General features: G+C 38.4%; 1 protein-coding gene across 1 annotated transcript in view; it reads right to left on the reverse strand.

Annotated features, from left to right (window-relative positions):
- Positions 1-319: 319 nt before the first annotated feature.
- Positions 320-18,626, reverse strand: part of LOC126354767 (uncharacterized) — a 106,761-nt gene continuing 88,454 nt past the window's right edge. The window contains exons 5-7 of the mRNA XM_050004700.1: positions 2,730-2,949; positions 1,520-1,717; positions 320-460 (exon numbers count right to left, since the gene is read on the reverse strand). Coding sequence (XP_049860657.1) covers positions 320-460; positions 1,520-1,717; positions 2,730-2,949 — 559 coding nt within the window. The remainder of the gene's footprint in view (positions 461-1,519; positions 1,718-2,729; positions 2,950-18,626) is intronic.

Genomic DNA, 18,626 nt, shown 5'->3' on the forward strand with positions numbered 1-18,626 from the left:
GACAGTTGTAGTGTTATGAAATGCTTTTTTAAAAGTATTCGTAACTCCTGGCGACCTAACTATAATACGAATTTAAATGCGTTTGTAATATTTTAGCCAACTTCTCTCATTGCGTGTCAGTTGTTGCATACAGGGCCAATCTAGGTATAAACAAATATACTAATACAAGAAAGCAGACTTTTCACAGACAAGCCATGTAAGTTTAGAGCCTCCACAAGATATTAGCATGACACAATAATATTTCAGGCAGAGTAACAAACATTGAATTCCGGTATCAACTCTTTCCCATCAGATGACCTGTTGTGAGTGAGACGATTTCTTAAAAGTGCCAACATCTCTGGAGTGTCAAGATGGCCTGACTGTTGAGATCACTTGGCTGCTCAGGTTTCTCAACTGTTGAGGTCTCACAACTGTTGAGGTCTCCTGACTGTTGGGTCTCCCGACTGTTGAGATCACCCAACTGTGGAGGTGAGCCAATTGTTTAGGTCACCGAACTGTCAAGATCTTGCAACTGCTGTGACCTGCCAACTGTCAATACCATCCAACTGTCTAGACCTCTCAGCTATCAATATGCCCCAGTTCTTGGAGCCTTCCAACTTGTGAGATATCCCATGTGTCTAGACCTCCCGACTACATTGACAGTGTGAGATAGTTTTGACTCCACTGAAGTTTGGGAAATTTGGTATAGACTAGTAAGTATGAGCGTTTTGAACTCCTCACCTGGAACCACTCCAGCTACACTCAGGATGGAACTAGTCAGTTTCATTTCTCTTGTATAGCATACAGTGGTGATCAAATGACCACCGCCAGAGTAGGTTGGATGGGGGATGGGCATTGAACCCACCATCCTTGGTGCCACAGTCATAAATACGGGGTGATCAAAAAGTCAGTATAAATTTGAAAACTGAATAAATCACGAAATAATGTAGATAGAGAGGTACAAAATGACACACATGCTTAGAATGACATGGGGTTTTATTAGAACAGAAACACATACAAAAGTTCAAACAATGGCCAACAGATGGCGCTTCATCTCATCAGAATATCAATAATTAGCATAACAAAGTAAGACAAAGTAAAGATGATGTTCCTTACAGGAAATGCTCAATATGTCCACATTAATTCCACAACAATAGCTGTAGTCGAGGAATAATGTTGTGAACAGCAGTGTAAAGCATGTCCAGAGTTATGGTGAGGCATTGGCGTCGGATGTTGTTTTTCAGCATCCCTAGAGATGTCGGTCGATCACGATACACTTGCGACTGCATGTAACCCCAAAGTCAATAATCGCACGGACTGAGGTCTGGGGACCTGGGAGGCCAAACATGACGAAAGTGGCGGCTGAGCACACGATCATCACCAAACGACGCGCACAAGATAACTTTCACGCGTCTATCAGTACTTTATTTTCTTTTTTTAGTTCTAATAACACCCCATGTCATTCCAAGCATGTGTATCAATTTTTACCTCTCTATCTACATTATTCCGTTTATTGTTACGTTTTCAAATTTATACTGACTTTTTGATCACCCGGTAGTAAAGTGCGGCTCAGAGTGGAGCATTCTTGCTTAGCAGCTAGGCAGGCAACCAGGGTAGCTGACACGGAGCCTGTGATGGCTGCACTGTCCTGCTTCATATCCAAGGTCGCTGAAGGATTTGCTAGAGAGTCTGGTGGCGGTTTTAGTGGTGGCAGTGTGCGAACTCCAGCCCCAGCGAACTGACGGTGACGGATAAGAGTAGCCGCTAAATAGGTCAGTACCTAGAAGTGTCCTAGATCGATAGGTCGACTCCTGAGCTCATTAGCTCATTAGAGCACTACACATTGTACCATAAGATTAGGGACATTGACAAATGCACGTGTGGGCGACGGTAAAGCAGTGATGCTTCTCTGGACCACACAGCTGTAGCTTGCTCCACTGTAATCACCAATTTGATGCCCTTTGCTGGCTGAATGGCCAGTACTAATACTCTGCAGGGTCAGGTGCGTCCACAAGGAGATGCCCCAGGTGTTACATATTCCCCTAATCACTTTGCTCCAGGTGCACTGTGGATTTCAGTAACACAGTTAGTTTCCGATTGAGTGGTTGTGCCAACATAATGTGAACAGCCACGGTGGCAAAATTCTGTGCCAGATGCTTGATGCAAACAACATGGTTATGGCAGGGGTAGCTTGTGCCAGCCAGTACTCTTACATAACTGCCGAGATGTTACAACTGTTAGTGTCCTCCAGCTGTTGAGGACTCCAAGCTATCGAGATCTGAGAACTGACAAGGTCTCGGAACCAATAAGATATAAAAACCGACGAGAAATAAGAACCGTCGAGATATCAGAAATATCGAGATATCAACTCTGGTGAGATCTCCATAAACTGCCGTATACTCAGAAAGCTATAACTGCCATTTGTTAAGTTAACACCAGTTGTGTACATTTAATGTTGTGTCCGAGTGACGCATTGAAAATATAGAACCCCGTATGTGGTAAGGTCAGCTCTATACGTGGCTCTGGTAGGGACGTTCAAGTGAATGAGCGTTTTCTGGGACAGACGGACAGGTACAGATTTTACTGACAGGACAACAACTGACAAATCAGTCTGTGGCGAACTTGTTGGCCCAGGCAGTATAGCGGCGCACGAGGGAGCGACGCACGGTGGGCTTGGCGGCAGCGAGCGTGGCCCGCAGGTCGTGCAGCGACAGCGGCGGCTGCAGCCGGTCGGCGGGCAGCGCGGCCACCGCGTCCACGCCCCTGTCTCGCACGAGCTGCCGCAGGGCCGCCATGGCCGCGCACCGGCACGCTGCAGCCACATCCGCGCCCGAGAACCCCTGCGTACGCGACGCCACCTCCGCCGCCGCGTCCACACCTTCCTCGGTCGCCACACCGCGCAGGCACACCTCCGCCAGCCGCCTCCGGGACGCCTCGTCCGGCAGTGGCACGTGCACCCTCCGCTCGAACCTGCCGATGGCGCGTTTACACTCACTCAAAAGGCAACTTTTCGTATACGGCATGGTCCATCTGAAGTTTCGAATGAGATTATCTCTAAAACTATTTATCGAGTAAAAATTGTGGGCACGACAAGTACGTAAGCTCAAAGGGGGACATCAAATGATACTACACGTGACCCCCAGTCCCCGCTCCTTATGGTGGCGTGCGGGTCAACTTTTAAATCTTAAATGGAAACACCCATTTTTTTTTATTGCAGATTCGGATTCTCCATTAAAAAGTAATCAAGTTTTGTCTGAAACATTTTCAAACCATTGACAGATGGCGCTGAAATAGAGAAAAAAGTAAAATTGGGGAAGAACACCGATTTACTGGGTGATCAAAAAGTCACTATAAATTTGAAAACTGAATAAATCACGTAATAATGTCGATAGAGGGGTACAAATTGACACACATGCTTGAAATGGCATGGGGTTTTATTAGAACCAAACACATACAAAAGTTCAAACAATGGCCGACAGATGGCGCTTCATCTGATCAGAATTTCAATAATTAGCATAACAAAGTAAGACAAAGTAAAGATGATGTTCTTTACAGGAAATGCTCAATATGTCCACATTAATTTCACAACAATAGCTGTAGTCGAGGAATAATGTTGTGAACAGCGCTGTAAAGCATGTCCAGAGTTATGGTGAGGCATTGGCGTCGGATGTTGTTTTCCAGCATCCTTAGAGATGTCGGTAGATCACGATACACTTGCGACTTCATGTAACCCCAAAGCCAATAATCGCACGGACTGAGGTCTGGGGACCTGGGAGGCCAAACATGACGAAAGTGGCGGCTGAGCACACGATCATCACCAAGAGACGCGCGCAAGAGATCCTTCACGCGTCTAGCAATATGGGGTGGAGCGCCATCCAGCATAAACATCGTACGTTCCAGCAGGTGTTTATCAGCCAGGCTGTGGATGATGAGATTCTCTAACATGATTGTCATGCACAGTCACTGACGTTTTGCTGCCCAGCTCCATCTGTCGGACATTTTGTGAACTTTGTTGTTTTTTTTTTGTTCCTATAAAACCCCATGTCATCCCAAGCATGTGTGTCAATTTTTACCTCTCTATCTATGTACATTACTCCGTGGTTTATTAAGTTTTCAAATTTATACTGACTTTTTGATCACCCGACATTTAGAATGACCCGAGAAGAACGCATCAAATCGATAGCAAATATGCACCAATTCTTTCACCACGCAAAATTAAGCCACTTTTTTACAAAATGTATCCTACCCGCCACAGCTTTTGATGGAGGGGGGCGCAATGGTATTAAAATCTGTTAGGGAACTCTTCTCAATTTCATTACTCATCTGACTGTGGCGCTACCGAGGCCAAACTGCTAACTATGGCTCAGTATACAGGTCGGTGCAATGCGACCAGGGCTCACTTCATTTTCAGATTGACGAAAGTAAATTATTCTTTAGCGAAACATGGCTCACTATCCCCCTACAGAGATTGTTGATACAATTGTATGCGGATCGTTTCCCAAACAGACTTTGTCCAAGCGAAAACACCATTCGAAATTGCACTCGAGCTCGAAATGGATGCATGCACTGTCCGCCTCGTCATCGCGAATACAATCCAAATGACGCTCGTACGCTTACCGTTCTCGCCTGTGTTCAACTGGATCCCGAAATGAGTAGTCGTGCGATTCAGAGCCAAACTGGAATAACGAAATCAACTGTTTTGTGGATTTTGAAGACAGATAAGTGTCGTGCGTATCATATCACACTGACACAGGCATTAACGCCGAAAGATATGCAAATACGTGTGTCACATTCAAAAGCAATGGCGAATTAAATCGTCATGAGTGTCATTATTCGTTCCCTGTCAATCCTCACAGGCACAGACCCACTGACAATCAACACAAATGTTCGTTAATGGTCTGGCGTGGAATTTTAAACGGTTAATTGATAGGACCATATTTTATTGACCGAAATGTTACTGGAGAATCTTATTTACAACTCCCACACGATAATTTGTTGGAGCTAATGGAAGATGTTGATTTAGAAGCTAGGCAACGAATGTGGTTTGAACAGGACGGAGCAGCTCCCCATTATGCTAAAAATGTGCGGGACGTTTAAAATTTACGGTACCCTGGTCGGTGGATAGGACGCGGCGGACCAATTCAGTGGCCTCCACGTTCACCAGACCTAACATCTCGTGGTTTTTCTTGTAGGGTTATTTAAAAAATATTGTTTATGAAAGACAGCCCACAACCCGAAACGATATGGAGCAATGCATTCGAAGAGCGTGTGCAGCCAACCACGGGATGTGCTGCTCAAAACTGGGGATGTGCTGCTCAAAACTGTGGACAACTGTCGAAGACGATTGACTTTATGCATTGAAGCAAATGAGGATAATTTTGAACAACTTCTCCGTCGCTAATTTCATTAATTAAGCACCCCAATTGTGAAACTCATATTAATGAATCACCCCAACATGTGAGAGGCAAGGGGACTCACACTAATGAAGCACCCCATGCGAATATCATACTACTACGTCCATGTCGTTGTTCCTGGATAACGCGAAAAGTAGGATACAGTACATTTTGTAGAAAAATAGCTTAATTTGGCGTAACGAAAGAATTGGTGCACATGTTTTATCGATTTGATGCGTCTTTCTCGGATAACTCTAAATAAATCAAGAGTTCTTTCCCAGTTTTAATTTTTTCTCGATTTCAGCGCCATCTGTCAATGGTTTAAAAAAATTTCAGACAAAACTTGATTACCTTTTTATGAAGAATGCGAATCTGCAATAAAATATCGGTGTTTCCATTTAAGATTTAAAAGCTGCCCCCGCCCCACCCAGGTGTAATATCATTTGACGTCCCCCTTTGAGCTTACAAACTTGTGTTATCCACTATTTTTATCCGATGTACAGTTTTGGAGATAATCTCATCGGAAACTTCAGATGGACCACCCTGTATATCTCCATAGTGCACCCAGTCACAACGACAGTCATAAGCACATCAGACAAAAAATTGATCACCTCCCTGGGGACTTTGTAATACCGTCCATAGCCCTGGTCATGGCCTCAATTCTGCGAGCAAAATAGTACACAAGTTTCTTCAGATCCGTTATATCCAGCTGAAGCCATTCATTGACAGAGAGATTCTATGGAGCTAACAAACTGCATCAATGTTGATCGCTACATTGCATCCCCTGTCACAAATAATGTCACATTCTCTATGAGGTTAAGATCGAGAGATTTAGTGGGCTAGTAAGGGTGCGATAGGTGATTGTGTGTTCATCAAGTCAGGAACATATGCATGCAGCTCTGTAGACACAGCTGTTATTTTGGAAGCCAGGAACGTCCACAGCATCCTCAAAATGATAAAAGGGCAACACTTGTTTATCTGGTTCACGTTTACTGTAACCTCAACGAATGGGCTCAAGTCATGGTATGGAAGACAGATCTGAAACATTACAGAACCACATCTGGTCTGAATTACATCGTGGATACACTACGAGTTAAACCCGTCATTGGTCCACAGGTGCACTCGAGACATTGCATCTTGTCTCGCTGCGCCAAGATACATATCCTCAGTCAGCTACTGTTATTTGGTCCGTTGAAGATGTGCAGCTTTATGTGGCTCTGTCAGCAATGGCCCATTCTGAGATCCAAATATATGTTGTATGCAATCTTTGCTCAGTTACCAGATGAGATGCACATAAAATTCTTTTGGCTGATAAACGAAAACATTTAAGAAAATCCAACTTCTTTGAAAAACATATGACCTGGACAGGGAGTACTGATTGTGATCAATTGCTAACAATGATTTTTTTTAGCAAAATTATATTGCAATTTAAGTTTGATTTTCGAAAACATCTGTCAACTGAAGTTACATTAGAAAAATACATTATATTACTAACTGATTCACGAACAATGAGATTTACACAGCAAATATTATCTAACCTCACTAAACCATAATAAATGCAAATCATCAATGTACATATACCTCGGTTAACAAATCTTGGAAACATTTCAAAAGAGAAATATCTAACTAGACTTTTCATCAAATCAGTTTACGTACATTCTAGGGTTACTCGACAATTACAAATTATCAGCCAACTCATCTATACTAACTCGCTGGCAAATCGAAAATCATAATTATTTAACATCTTGACCTTGCTTGCATGAAGACTTCCGCTTCCATGTTCTCATAATTCCTACAGTAATCTTACACTTGCACTCTGTGAAACTGGTGGCTTATGTACAGCAACAAATATTAAATACTAAAATGTGATTTTGGTCATTAACTGTTTGGGAATAGAAATGCGCTTGTGTGTGAGAAAATATGTCATGAATCCGAAGGTTTCTTGGAACACAAAAACATTTAATTATGCATGTTCTTATAGGAGATAATCTGACTTACCCATACGGTTATATGGGGATCTGCAGTTTAAAGTGGGCTCCAAACTACAGGGAAACTTGATAATTTTCGCATTATCGTATTTTTGACAGAGGATAAAAACGATTAGCATCCGAATGAGTCGCTTGACCAACTGTGTATCGACTCCAAAGCTTTGGATTTTTTGTGTCGAATTCGGGCAACTAAGACTTTCGTGTAAGAATCACATGTTACTTATTATTTATGGTGGTGATCCTTTCTAATTTTTCCCAGTATATTTTATTTCTTTCATTCTGCTGTTTTCTTTGTTCCTCCGCGAAGATTCTTCTGCGCTTGACTTCCCTTTACTCTTTAAAAACTTCAAACTTTGTAATTTTGGATCAGGATGTTCCTTTGTTTTTAAAAACAATGGAATTTCACTTCGTTTTCGTCTATTTCTAGAAGGTTTCAGCATGTGAGGAATGCAAGATAGCCAATGTACAGTATCCCGTGATCAAACGTTAGTGGACCACAGCCAATGCAAGGTGTCAGGTGTGCTACAGGAGTGTGCTCTTCTGTAATACCTCGCAGTAGCGCAAATTCTGCGAAGCAAAAGACTGCACACAGAAGACAATAATCGTGAAACTAGTCTTCTATAAGATGAGAACTGTATTTCGCGGGATGCTGAGTTCACTTGGATACATGATGTCAACAAGAGAAGAACTAGAAGAAACAAAAATAAGGAGCGTCCTTGTCGCCCTGTGGAATTTTTCAGTGATACTTGAAGAGAGTCATGCAACAGTCCATGAAGTGGCGTGTGTGCTCGTTTATTCTGACGGAACTCTAGCTGAGTGTTGGGATTCGATTTTTCGAAGGACGAACTGGTGAAGACGTTGCAGGTGTTTGAGGAGATGTGGGAACTTTTATCAGCTGGTACAGGATATGGTCGGGGTGGCTGTAAACGGATACGAAAAGCGAGTAAGAATATATTTTGGAAATTTGTGGTTAGGTCTTATGGGACCAAACTGCTGAGGTCATCGGTCCCTAAGCTTACACACTACTTTGAACTAACTTACGCTAAGAACGACACGCACACCCATGCCCGAGGGAGGACCCGAACCTTCGACGGGGGAGCCGCGAGGACAGGGACAACACCTTCAGACCGAGCGGCTAAGAATGTATGACATCCGAGGATTTGGTGAGTGTGCTGGAGCTCGAAAGGGGCCGCAATTCTTGCTTCATCTGGACAGGTGGTAGTTATTTATCAGAGTCTAGGACTTTAGTCCCCATGTTTGGAACAGTCAGTAGTGTGTTCTAGCCCATTATGGACTTTCTTCTTAATTGTTAATAGGAGTGGGTTCCAAGTTCGCTTTTGGCCAAGTGCTGACCAGGTTGCTGGAGAGGTACCACTGGCTACACCAAGAGGTAGCATTTTTGATGCAGAGCTGGAGGGATTGTTGGGACGAATGGAGGGTGAATAGCAAGGAAAGCGTTGTCTTCGACATACTGATGTACTCCTTGGTACACGGGAGGGGATGGCTTAGGAACATTAGCTGAGTATAGAAGGCAAAGGATTGGCGACAGGATGGATCATTGGTAAGCAACTGCAATTAAGATCAGACAAGGTGTTGTTTACAAGTATTGTTGTTTAGGACGCACGATTAACTAGAATGGATGGTGTTACAAGGATGTAATTGACTGGGAGCAAATACCAGTGCAGTTTGAACAGGGCGCTAGAATGCCTTATACAGTCCAAAGATTTCTTTTTTATTTCTGGAGATAGGATAAAAGAGAACTGCGTTTGTTGTTCCGTTGATAACCATGCTAGCAACCTGAGAAATTTATGTCAGTTCGCATCACCAGAAATAAGAACAACAGAATGTATGACGTTATCAGTAGAAGTTTATGTTGTACCTATATCTGCATATACATTCTCCAAGTCTCTGGGAGGTGTGTGAATGAGGGCATTACACACGGTTATCTGTTATCTGCGAACTGAGCAGGAGGAAAATAACCATTTCTATGACTTCTTATGCACCCAGTATCTCTTACTACGCCCCTGTGGCCCTTCAGCAAAACACACCACAGACACAGTAGATTTGTTTTACAGCCAATCTCAAATACTGGATCTCTAAATTGATCTAATAGTATAGTGACTGATAAAGTAAGTGAAGCACGCAAAAGACATGGTTGGATACATACGTAGCATCATACGTCCATCATTGGGTATGTAAATGATTAAGAGCTACAATTCCTTGAGACAAGTAGAATGGCCACCAGAATGCATTAGTATCGTTCATATCTAGTGTCGTTAGCAGGCCTGATAGGATATATAAGGGTCGTCAATAGTGTCAGATATTGAATGGTCACTGTGGAAGACATAGAGATACCATGTACTCAAATTAGACAGCGTTATCAGCATCTAACAGAGTTTGGTAGGGGTCTCGTTTCGGGTCTCCATATGATTCGCTAGTCGAATCGTATAATATCCAGATGTGTATGGCAGTCAGATGAGATAGTGCCCCAATGTTTAACTGCATTGGGACGAGAGGGCAGGTAAACTCATTGCCAAGGTTCCGGTCGACCACATATGACCACCAAAAGATAGGACTGACATACTGTGCACAAAGCACATCGTAGTTTCTTCGCATTAACCTCTGCCATCAGAGAAGAAGTAATGGACTACCTGCAACATTTTGTCATCCCATAGCACTGGTCGGAGACTGGCAGCAGCCGGACTAAAGAATTATCGTCGCATTCTTAGGCTGCCATTAACACAACAATACAGATAGCTACTTCTGGAATGGTACTGTGATCAAAAAGATTTGACTGCTGATGAATAGGGTTGTACTGTGTTGAGCAATAAAGCGCGGTTCTGCACTACACGAAATGACAATCATAAGTGACTATGGTGGTGACCTGGGGAGAGGTCCCATTCTTACAATGTTTTGGATAGCCCAATGGTGCTACTCCTGGTGTCATGGTGTGGGTAGCCAATGGGTATGACTGTAGGTCAGAGTTGACAGTGATTGAGGGAACTCTGATGGCCAATGGTATGTCCCGGAAGTCCTGTATCCTCATGGCTTATCTTTAATGTGACAGTATTGTGGAGCCGTTTATCAACAGGACAATGTTCATCTGCACTTAGCACACATCTGTACAAACTACCTGTTTCATGTTGAAGTTCTCCAGTGACCAGCAATATCCCCAGATGTGTACACAATAGACCATGTGTGGGGCAACTCGGACGTCAACTCCACACCAGCGCCAATATCCAGGATACCAAGGACTCACTACAACAGTTGTGGACCAGTTTGCCGCAAGAGAGGATACGACAGATCTACGACAGCCTCCGCATCAGTGCATGCTTTTGGGTTGGGGTGGGTACAACGTCATATTTATAACTGTTTCACACTTCCACGTTTTTGTAAATTTCACTTCATATTGTTATTTTTGAAATAACATCACATACTTTCTGAACCCATTTAGTATCATTACGTTTCCTCCTGCACTTCGAGAGTTTCTTCTTTTTCAATGGGTTTCAGTGAAGTTACCCAAGCATCTTCGCAACACCATGTTAGTGACTGAAAGAGGTTGTTACTAATCTGTGTATTAATTCCACATTATCTCTTCACCGGGTCCCTTAGATACGGAATGTGTGCTCCAGTAATATACAAGAATAGGTCATGTGAGGACCCCGCCTGATGCTTCCTGCTAAAGACAGACAATACTTTTCCAGAATCCTGTCCACAAAGTTGAAGACTTCGATTCAGTACACCAACAGCTGCTTTCTTGTATGTTCTACTCCATGCCGCTTCATCGTTTTGTTCCTACATGTATAGGCTCTACTGCTTTCTCCAATGGTACATCGCCAATGCTGGACCTTCTTTTAAGCTACACCATTTTAAAAACAGTCACATCCATGTGGAGAAAAATCTCTATATTAATAAACATTTTTGATTTCCTTCATATTAATATATTTCAGATATGAATATTCATGGGAATAAGGTTGTCCTGTCTGATGAAAATACCCCAGCATGGACATAATTTATGTTCTGACGACTGCAAAATGGCTCCACAGCATCACAGATCATCTGGAAAGACCGTAATTCTCATTCTTTTCAGTTCAACAGACCGTTGTGTTTGAAAATATTTAAACCACCAATACCACACTTCTGCTTAAGCCATGATGTAACAAGAACGGCGGATTTAAAGGGCTCGTCAAAATCTAGTAAAAGTAAAACACACATCACTGCAAGAATTGTGTCATTCTCGTGACACACAGTGCTCACAACCAAAATGTCACCTTCCACCCAAACAGATTTCTGACGACACTACGTATTAGTGTGTCACATGAAGTGAGGTGGTGCAGTGGTTAGCACACTGGACGCATGTTCAGGAGGGAATTTCAAATCCCTGTCCAGCCACCCATATTCAGCTTTTCAACGATTTCTCTAAATTGCTTTATGCATGGCATGATTCCTTTCAAAGGGCATGACCGATTTCTTGCCCCATTCTTCCTCAATCCCAGGATGTGCATGTCTTTAATGACCTAACCAATAGATGGATATTGCTGGTGCTGCCCCAGGCCTGCCCCCCCCCCCACCTAGGGCTACTGGCAACCTATCTACTATTGCTGATTCCCAATCTCCTCCTCTCCTCCATCGATTTCTTAAATGGAAGATAATCAGTTAATTAAATTTTAACTGGATATAAAAAAGTTAGTTATTATTTTTAACTTATTACAAAAATAAAAATTATGCTCATGAAAAAAATTTAGATCTGAGAATAATTTTTTCCAAAAAAACATAAAAAGGTTGAATTTTTTAAAAATCTAATAAAATTAAACCAGAAAATATGACTAACGCATGGAGCAAATCTGTATCTAATGTAACTATTTTTAATAAAGCTAGAGAGAAAAGTATTTTTAATAAAAACCAAGGGAGAAAGAAGAGAAATGTAATATTTGCAAAACCAATTTTAAACCAACTTTAACCACAGAACATTTGGGAAGCAAGAAACACAATGAGGGTGTTGATTGTATGCTGAATTATAATAATGAGAATTGGTTTGAAGACTGGGAACTTGTTTTAAATTATAAAGAATGTATTATAGATATTTAGGACGAAATAGAAAGGTCAAATTCTCTTTTTTATCACATTAAAAAATTTAATTATCATAAATGTATTATAATGTATTTATTATTATTATGTTATTATTATTATGTAATTATTATTATGTATCTATTATGTATTAATTTTGTGACAGTTATGATTTTTTTCCAAACAATATTGTGAATGTTGTTATTTGACAAATATAACAAAAAGCTATATATACTTTTATATAGTATTTTACTAGTTTCTCACTCTGTAACCAAAAAATTAAGATAATTTTTATATTGATTCAAAAATCTTCCATGAATATTCTGTGTTGAGTATAAAATGTTAAATTTTTCTTGCCATACACTACTATATAAACATTTGTATTATTTTATATTTTATCATTGAATGTGGCACATAGTAGTTTCTTGTGCAGCTAACACAGTTATTCTCCTAAACATATTTATAACAGAAATAGGTCAGTTCCCTATGCTACTGAATGGCTTTACATTGACATCACCATTTAATTGTGTAACCCACTTAAAGTCTCAGAAAGTATCATAAGCCTTCAAAAAGTTAGTTTATGGATCTAGATTCCTCATTTCTTGATGTAAGACTTCATTTCTACTATTCTTTATATACATATTCTGTAATTTACAAGACTGAGTAAAGAAGTAACAACTGATTATATTTTCGATTAGTTTGAAAATGATAAAATTAAATAAGGTGTATCAAATTCTGCAGAATTATAGTAATTGGTGGTATCTAATTCAAAATTTCTGTATCCACTTAATCTGGCAACCTCAATGGTTTGTGATTCAAAGAAAGATATGAGAATTTTTTGATTTTTTAGTTGTTCTCACTCAAGCTCTAGTGAATACTCTGGCTCACAACTAACCACAGTAATTTGGATTTCCATTGATTCTACAACAGTTTTAACTTCCATAGGAAGTGAGTCTTTCATTTTAACTTCAGCTTGATTATGGTCAGACCATTGAAAAATGGCATTATTTGCACTAGAATTCCAGTTAAAATTACAGGTAAATCTTCTTCCCATATAACTTCCCTGCAGTCTTTAAAGAAACAACCAAGCAACTCTAGTGGAAAGAGTACTTCGTTTTTCTTATTTTTTATCTTCCTGTTATTGAAGATATCAGCTTCCATTGTTAACTCATTGGCTTGAGATGAGGTCAATCACATAAAGACACATGAAGGCATGAAAGAGTTCTCAGTACCAGGAAACACATTATTCTCTTTCTTTACAGTGATAACATCAAACAGCTTTTCCACATATCTGTCAATCCGTTTTTTATTGGATTTTCCATCATATGTTGGATAATCTATACCATCAGCTCCAACAATACTGAAGCTCGTATACAACTGAGTATGATTATGATGAACCTAATCATCACCAATACGAATATCAATCTGTCTCCTTATTAGGAATATTTAAATAATTGTCAGTCTTCTCATTCAGAAGGAAAAAGTAAAACTGATAGCTCTCAACCTTATTCATTTATATGGGATGAAATTTATTAAGACATTTTTAAAACAACTGTTACACTAGCACCATTGAAGTCAGTCAGATTATCATTTTCATTCATTATAGTTATTTCTAAATCCTGGACAGCATCAGAAATTGAAATATGAGCGGGATAATGTGCCTAAAGAATTAATGGTGCAAAAAATTTTCCATCAGGTTTGAATGAAGCAATTATACTAGCTTCTCTATGAAAGTGATCACCACATTTCACATTCATTCCATTAACCAAATCCAACTTAAAGTTGATTATCTCGAATGGAACAATTTTAACCATGTTGTTAGCAATAGATTCTTCATTGGCTTCAATAATTTGGTTGTTAAATCCTAATACGCTTTCAATGCTATCCTTTATGTCCATACACACTGAAGTGCCAAAGCAACTGGTATAGGACTATGTATTCAAATACAGTGATCTGTAAACAGGCTGAATATGGCGCTGTGGTCAGCAATGCCTAACATCACTGTGGCCAGAAAAAGATACTGTAAGAACGGGAACAACAATGACTGAAGAGAATAGTCCAGCATGGCAGAAGTGCAACTCTTCCATAAATTATTGCAGATTTCAATCCTGGGCAATCAACAAGTGTCAGTGTGCAAACCATTCAATGAAACCATTCAAACCATTCAATGGCTTTCAGAACCGAACGCCCACTTCTGTGCCCTTGATGACTACATGACACGAAGCTTTACACCTCACCTGGGCCCATCAACCCGATATTGGACTGTTGATGACTGGAAACATGTTCCATGGTCAGACGAATCTTGTATCAAATTGCATTGAGTGGATAGATGTGTATGGGTATGGAAACAACCTCATGAATCTATGGACCCTGTATGTTAGCAGGGAACTGTTCATGCTGGTGGAGGCCCTCTAATGGTGTAGGTCGTGTACAATTGGAGTGATATGGGAACCATGATACGTCTAGATACGACTCTGACAGGTGACACGTACGTAAGCATCCTGTCTGATAACCTGCATCCATTCATGTCCATTGTGCATACCAACGGACTTGGGCAATTCCAGCAGAAAATTTGCGACTCCCCAGACGTCGAGAATTGCTACAGAGTGGCTCCAGGAACACTCTTCTGAGTTTAAACACTTCCAAAAGCCACCAAACTTCCCAGACATGAACCTTATTGAGCATATTTGAGGTGCCCTGCAATGTGCTGTTCAGAAGATATCTTCACCCCCTCATACTCTTAGGGATTTATGGTCAGCCAAGCAGGATTCATGGTGTTTGTTCCCTCCAGTATTATTTCAGACATTAATCGACTCCATGCCACTTCATGTTGCAGCACTTCTGGGTGCTTGTGAGGGCTTTACAATGTATTAGGCAGGTGTACCAATTTCTTTGGTTCTTCAATGTATAATTACTACTTTCAGTAAAAGCTCTGTTTAAAATTTCGTCTACTTCAATGTGTGTATTTGTAGGGATAAATTTTTCGAGCTATATTGGCAATCAGTTTCTATCGTTTCTCCATCAGTATACAATTTATTATTTTTCGATGGAATATTTGGCCTTATGAATGTTGTATGAAAACCGACTAGTGAAACATTAGAATAGCTATCTCTCATAGTATTTTTTGAGAACAGATGTTTTAACACTCAATTGAAATAGGTCATTCATTTACATTAATGAATAAAATTGATTGGGATCCAAAAATAAGAATTCCAGAGAAGAAAGTGAAGAGTAAGCATGGCAAGCTCTTACCTAGCTGTGTTCAGTGTGCAATAATATGACCAAGTGGATGTGGAAAAGCAACATTAATGATTGATAATTACGTTTTAGCTCCCAGGATGGCTAAACTGGGATAAAATAAATCATTTATATGTTTATTCCAAAAGCTTGGATCAACCAAAGTTCAATAAATATGTGTAACAAATAAAAATAATGAGAAGAGTACTACATTTATCGAAGATAATGATGGAATTATACCATTGTTTGAATGTCAAGATAATTTAGTTGCGGTATTTGATGATTTTATTCTCGAAAATCAGGATATAGTTAGAGAATATTTTACTAGAAGAGGACACAAAGGAACAGATTATTTTTATTTAGCCTAAACATATACAAAAATACCAAAACAGTTAGTTGGTTGGTTGGTTGATTTGAGGAGGAGACCAAACATCAAGGTCATTGGTCCCATCAGATTAGGGAAGAACCATCCTGGCATTTGCCTGAAACGATTTCGAGAAATAATGAAAAACAAAATTTAGGATGGCTGGACACAGGTTAGAACTGTCATCTTCCCAAATGTGAGTCCAGTCTGCTAACCATTGGGCCACTTCACACAGTAAAACAGTTAGTAAGACATAATATAAATCACACTTTATAACCATAAATCTTAAACCATAAACCTTAAACCACAAAATTATTTTATTATTTTTCCTTTAAAATATTATCCTTTTTATAATCACTTGTATCAAAATCATCAACCATTGATTTCATACCTTCCTAAAAATCTTCTGCATATTTTGGGTTCATAACATTATAGAGAAAATCATACATTATTTATTTCAGCAAATCAATTATTCATTCCAATATAGAGAGGTTTATTTAACAAAACTGTATTTTTTTCATATGAATAGCAAATAAATTTTCATTACATTTTCTTCTACTTTTATAATTTGGTTTAGCTATTAATTTATCACATTTATCTGGACCAAAGACTAATTTTATAATAACTCAGATTTGTATACTTTCCATCGTTTTTCCAAATAATGAATCATTCATCCTTTTTAGCTTGCATTCTTATCTCTCTATTTAAATCTATATTCTTTTCTAATGGAGCAGATAGTTTAAATTTTAAAATGTGGACTGTTTCTATTATCATCCCTTGAGGTAGATACTGTTTAAGATTTCTAAAATGAACAACATAATTATATATATTTTTAAAAATAGTTAATAATTTCCTCTCTTTATTTCCTATAACAATTTTACTTTGGGGGGGGGGGGGGGGTTAATGGTAAATCTTTATGTAAATCATGCAATTCTTTCGGATATTCTAAACTGACTTCTCAAATATAACATATTTTAGAAGTAGCTGAGATTTCCCTTATTTTTTTAGAATCAAAATTTTTTCATTCATCTCATTCAAATCCACCAGATGGTAATTATTGACCCATAGCATTACCACATAAATAATTTTTGTCTAAACATGCTTAATAATCAGATTCATTTTTGGGATCAAAATTTTCCATACACTTATTAATTCTTTAACATACTTTTTGCAACATTGGGATATATCACCTCTTATTCTTCATCAGCCATTAAAATCGTATCATAATTGTCTAACAACTCTGATTTTGTTTTTTATTTTTAACATAGTATCCCAAGATAAACAAGGTGATGTAAAATATCAAAATGGATTTAGATCATATGTTTTTATAGATAATTTTCTAAAATTTTTAAAAAGATTGACAAATAATGAAACATAATTTTTTCAAAGATTAGTCATGATAACCGCCAAGATTTTTGTATTAAATTTTTCACAAATAATTTAGTGTGACAATACTCTTCATTATTTGTTTCTTAGTTTTTCATTTTATTGCAAAATTCTTTTTTATTACAAGTATTTTTCTTCAAATTATTCCCAACAATCCATATGATCACAAGAATAAACTCCACTTTAGTTACTATATCTTTTACTTCTTCTCATAGAAAATTTTTTGAATAATTTTTATTTGACTCCAAATTGTAAGAAAGTTCATCAAGGCTTCAAGCCATAAAAATTAACTGTATCAACAAACTTCATTTTGAAATTTTCTGTTTTTTATCAACATTAATACGATGAAACCAATTTCTTTCACAAGGAAATGAGAATAATATCCTGATAAGTTTGAAAATATATTGGTACAAACTAGGATGTTTCGATTCTAAATTGCATTTATTACATTATGGATTGATATATTTTCACATTAAATGAGCTTGATGAAGAACTTTAATTTTTTAATTTTTAAGGTTTTTCACATAAAGTACTTTTTACATTTATTATGTCTAGATTTTTCTTCAGACGTGATAGGTTTCATTTACTTAATTTCAGAATAAACTAACACAATTTCTTCTAATTCTTTTTTTAATATATTCTACAAGTTTTTATGGAAATTTTATCTTACAGTATTTTTATAATGTCCATTTATATATTTGCAATAATAAACTCTCAAAATCTATATAAATAAGAAAAGCGACTGTTTGTGTACACTCATAATTTTTAAACTGTATGTTTTTTCCCTTTTTTGGTGGTTCTACTTTTACTGGTTTATTAACTAAACAATTTTTTGTGTGACCATCTAATCTATCCTTATTGTTCAAATGTAACAAGCACAAATCACAAATTATTGTTTGGTATTCATTTTTATTCTTTTGATTAGAAATATATTGAGACAAATCTTTTATCCAATAGCAGTGTGAATTATTTTTGTTTTGATAATATAATAAATTAATATTTTTTTCTTTTTTAGATTTTTTATTCTTAATTTATATACATCATAATTTATTTCACTAGAGGATTTTTTCTTCAAGGAAATAAACATCAATACATACACTAATTTTAGCCTCAAATTTTGGGATATCATAAATTTCAGCAGGGTACAAAACATCCAATTTTTTCTTCAAGCTCTTTAAAAAAAACTTTATAATTTGAGTGCTGTTGGTATTA

This window comes from Schistocerca gregaria, chromosome 1 (assembly GCF_023897955.1).
Source record: "Schistocerca gregaria isolate iqSchGreg1 chromosome 1, iqSchGreg1.2, whole genome shotgun sequence".
NCBI classification, from domain to species: domain Eukaryota; kingdom Metazoa; phylum Arthropoda; class Insecta; order Orthoptera; family Acrididae; genus Schistocerca; species Schistocerca gregaria.